Consider the following 4,055-nt stretch of genomic DNA (forward strand, 5'->3'; position numbering starts at 1 on the left):
ACATTATCTTTTTCATTATATTGTGTGGTAATGGAGTTTTATTCTTTGTTATTTTGTAGGTTATTTTGTGGAGGGCGCCTACAATTACAGAGAATTACTGATAATCCTAATTTTAAACTTAATTTGTTTGATATAGTTTTTCAGCATTTTTATATTAGGATGTTAGTTTATTGTTACTAGTTAAAGGATAATACCTTTGGCTAGTTATTCTTAAAAATTTTCTTGATTTTTTAGTTTTGTAGTATTGCTAAGAGCTAGAGTTATGAAGTGTGTGTTAATTTTTAAATTTATATATTATTTTATTTTGAAGATTGTCATTCTAATATAAGTGTACTTTTGTTTTGGTGTTGTAATTTTTCAATTTCGCCTTGCTCTAAAGACAACTAGTTAATAATGGGAAGGTGTTTTTTCAATGTGATGTGCTGTTTGAAGACGTTATAGCTTTATTGTCTAAATTTTCGAGAGCAATTTTGTCTCATGTGGCTTGGGATGAGAATTCTGCAACGCATAGTTTGACAAAGCATGCCCTAACCGCCTTCGGTTAGAAAATGAGCTATCCTGATTCGAGGGTTGCCGTCGCCAATTGTGGATTGCTGTTTTGATAATCTTGTGTGATTTTGATCACCGCGTCAAAAAAAAAAATATAAAAAAAAATTAGACACAACCACATTTCACTAGCTCGAGATGAAGTAAATAAATATAATTGTATATAACAGCAGAAAAAAAAAAAGGAAATATATCTCTTTTTCTTTCAATTTGGAACTATATCAAATAAAACAAATAAAATGCACCATTATGGTAGGAAAGCTATTAGACTTTATCTATGTTGCTGAGATTTTACAAGGATTGGATATAAAAGCTGGTAATAACCAGTTACTGCCAAGTTTTTCTATCAAGGATTTGCAAGGAGGGGGAACAAAAATTACCAGGGGGAAAAGGGAAAGAAAAAAGGTAAAATACTCAAGTGGAGAGCATTGATGCTACAAAAGAATCAGGTTAGCCTACAATATCGCACTCACAGAGGAGGATAGAAATACGAGGACAAGGAAAATCCGAGGAAGAGCAAGCCTCCAACAGTAGCAACTGTGCCTTGGGAGATTTTCGAGGCCAGCATGCTCCCGCCAACCACCGCAACTGATGTACAGATGGTGTGTCCTAATGTTGCTCCTATAGCTACTCCGATGGCATTTTTGTGTGTAGCCAACTACAATATCAAAATGACCAACATTAAAACCGAAATCAGAAGAGTATGTTTTATATGAAACTGCTTTTAATCTATTCTCTTACTGCAATTGTTGCTATCTGGCTACGATCACCCCACTCCGCAAGAAACGTTAGGATAAATGACTGCAATAGCAAAACCAGGGAAATTTCAGCTAGGATGGCCAGCATAAGACTCGGTAATGTAAAAACTTGAGGTCTAAATTCACAAGTATTCTCATTTGTAGATCATTCAGACCCCAAAATGAAAGTAATCTACAAAATGTAAAATGAGTACCATACAACTATTATACCTCCAAAAATATTGGTGTACAGAATCTGGAAAGGAACCGTCGATAGGATGATTTCCCTTGACCAGATTCAAGTTTCTCCTCCACCTAACATTCAGGAAAGATTAACTTAGCAAAGTGAAATAAGCTTAATAGTTACACCCACAAACACACAATAAAATAAAAACATATTTGTCCAATATACTAACACCACAGGTTATTTTCAAAAAAAAAAAATCAAAAGAAGATCAAATGAGTTAGTAACAGCTGCAACATAGATTAGAGTAAGACCCACCTCTTCCATTTCTTTTTTCTGGGAAGATTTTGAATCTGATCTCCAAGCAATATAAAGTAACCGTAAACCAAAAAATGCATATAGAACTGCAAATGAAAGAAGATAAGGTAAAAGTCCAGATTAATAAGATGATAGAATGAAAATGGATAGTCGACCTAAGCATGAACCAGGACAACCTAAAGAACGAATGAAATTTGTGCAATCAAAGAAGCAACAATAAAATGCTTGGGACCTTTCCAAGAAAAATGTAAGTAGATACCTGTAGCTGCACTATTTGTGTGCTTTCTTGATATCAAGTTTGGAACAATCCTACCCAGTCCCGTTGAAAGTACCTGAAATGTACAACGAAAAAGATATTAATAACATTGAAAAGAGATGAAAAAGAACCACAAAGCGCCTTTCGAGTTTCCAATCTCACTTTTCATTTGACAGTTTGCAAATGGAGTGGCAGTACATCATCAAGGCATAAAAAGAAAATAATTATAAGAGCAGGGAGATATACATACATTTATATGTAAAATCTTTACTATAGCCGTACAAATGTTACAAGCAAGGTAAGGATAATAAGATAACTTACAGTCATAACAATCAAGGCAGAGAGTGCCCCGGATAAAACAATTGACTTTGGGTGGCGCATTGCCATAAGTGCTGCTATAATGAATGTCTCATCTCCAATCTAGTAGTCCCCAATTGAAAATTAATCAGATTAAAGAATATACGCATAGTAGTATGAAAACTCACTAGAAAAGCAGAACCTATCAGAAAAAGTAAAATAGTAAGCACTTAGTGAAATTTGTTAGGTATTTGGTCGTAATTTCATTAAAAAAATATGTACTTGTTAAGAGATTTACTTGATTACCACATTAATCTTAGGTGAGGAGCAAGTGCTGTGAAATACCCCTGTAGTTCATAGTATTTTCTAAAGTACAATATCAAGTAGAAAAAAATAAAAAGAGCTCAAAAACAAACCTCGCTGACTAAAATCATTGAAAAGCTTGCAAAAAATGCATCCAAGATTCCAAGACCAGAGTCCAAGTTGACACCCAAATCCAAAGAATCAACATCGTTCTTGTCTCCAGCAGAATCCTTCGCAAGGCTGCCCAGATCAATCTACACACAGAAATTAAGATATATTTATCTAAACAACAGCATTCAAAACAACGAAACGAAATCTTATAATAGCAGTAAAATTGGACTGTAATCAAGCTACAGAACCTAAAACCAATAGAACAAATTACACATTTTTATGGTGATTTATCAAGTCTAAGACTTAAGATATTGACAATAGATTAATTTGATGCATTTCGAGCTTTTGATTGTTTACTAATACGTACAAAAGCTAAATTCAGTTTGGATCTAAAACGATTACCGTATGAGTTCAATTAAAATATGCATATATTCCTCTTTTTTTTTTTTTTTACAAATTTCTGCAAAATCTTCTAAAACCATACATACCTTGCTCCGACGGCCCAGATCTTTGGATCCAGTATAATTTTCCCTCTCAGTTTCAACCCCAGACTCCTGCAATTAACTCGATCAATACACAATTTATCCACAAGTGCGTGCAGAAGAGGTAGAAAGAAAACAAACCTGAGCAGAGGCAGTTGTAAAAATGAGTAACAGAAGAAGAAAAAAGAGAGAGAGGGAATTCATAGTAGGGTCTCTAAATCGAACACCCGTAGTTTCTTGAATCCGTTTGGTTGGGGGAAGAAAATTGTATCTGAATCTGGATTTGGAGAAAATGAAAAGGAGAATCGGGTGGTGAGATTGTTTGAAATGGGTGAGATCTTGTTAGAGATCTAAAAAGCTGAGTGTAAAGAGGTTGTGATATATGGAGAAAAGGGAAGCCCGGAGGTCGAGGTCGGAGTTGGGTGGGCTTACACCACCGACACCCCGTTGAAGCTTTTGACTATACTAAAAAAAAATTAAATCAACTTCAATTATATATTAACTCTAATTATTATGTAAAAACTAATTATATTGTATCATTCTTTTCTAATTCAAAATTTTCATAAAATAGGGGAATAAGTAAAAGGTCTAGACTTTATTGTTCCAAAAAAAAAAAAGTAAAAGGTCTAGTCCAAATAATGTGTCTATTAATAAAAATGAGTTTTGTTTTTTATTTTTAACTCGGAAACAAATTTGTATTTGGTGCGATTTTTTTTTACCGTAATTGTAATTTTTTTAGATTGTTAGTTTTTGTGCTAAAACTATTTTTTTTTTTTGAATGGAAAATCCAACTTTATTAACCATCAAAATCTGCTACCAAA

General features: G+C 33.5%; 1 protein-coding gene across 1 annotated transcript; it reads right to left on the reverse strand.

The window, feature by feature from the left end:
* Positions 1-685: 685 nt before the first annotated feature.
* LOC115719449 (GDT1-like protein 4) lies at positions 686-3,853 on the reverse strand. Its single transcript, XM_030648510.2, has 9 exons — positions 3,376-3,853; positions 3,241-3,306; positions 2,755-2,895; positions 2,363-2,461; positions 2,045-2,117; positions 1,786-1,871; positions 1,515-1,598; positions 1,288-1,347; positions 686-1,204 (listed from the first exon to the last, which is right to left on the reverse strand). The coding sequence occupies exons 1-9, from the start codon at positions 3,436-3,438 to the stop codon at positions 1,016-1,018; spliced, it is 861 nt and encodes a 286-aa protein (XP_030504370.1). The 5' UTR covers positions 3,439-3,853; the 3' UTR covers positions 686-1,015.
* Between the last annotated feature and the right edge of the window lie 202 nt (positions 3,854-4,055).

The sequence above is a fragment of the Cannabis sativa genome, chromosome 2 (assembly GCF_029168945.1).
Source record: "Cannabis sativa cultivar Pink pepper isolate KNU-18-1 chromosome 2, ASM2916894v1, whole genome shotgun sequence".
In the NCBI taxonomy this organism is placed as follows: Eukaryota; Viridiplantae; Streptophyta; class Magnoliopsida; order Rosales; family Cannabaceae; genus Cannabis; species Cannabis sativa.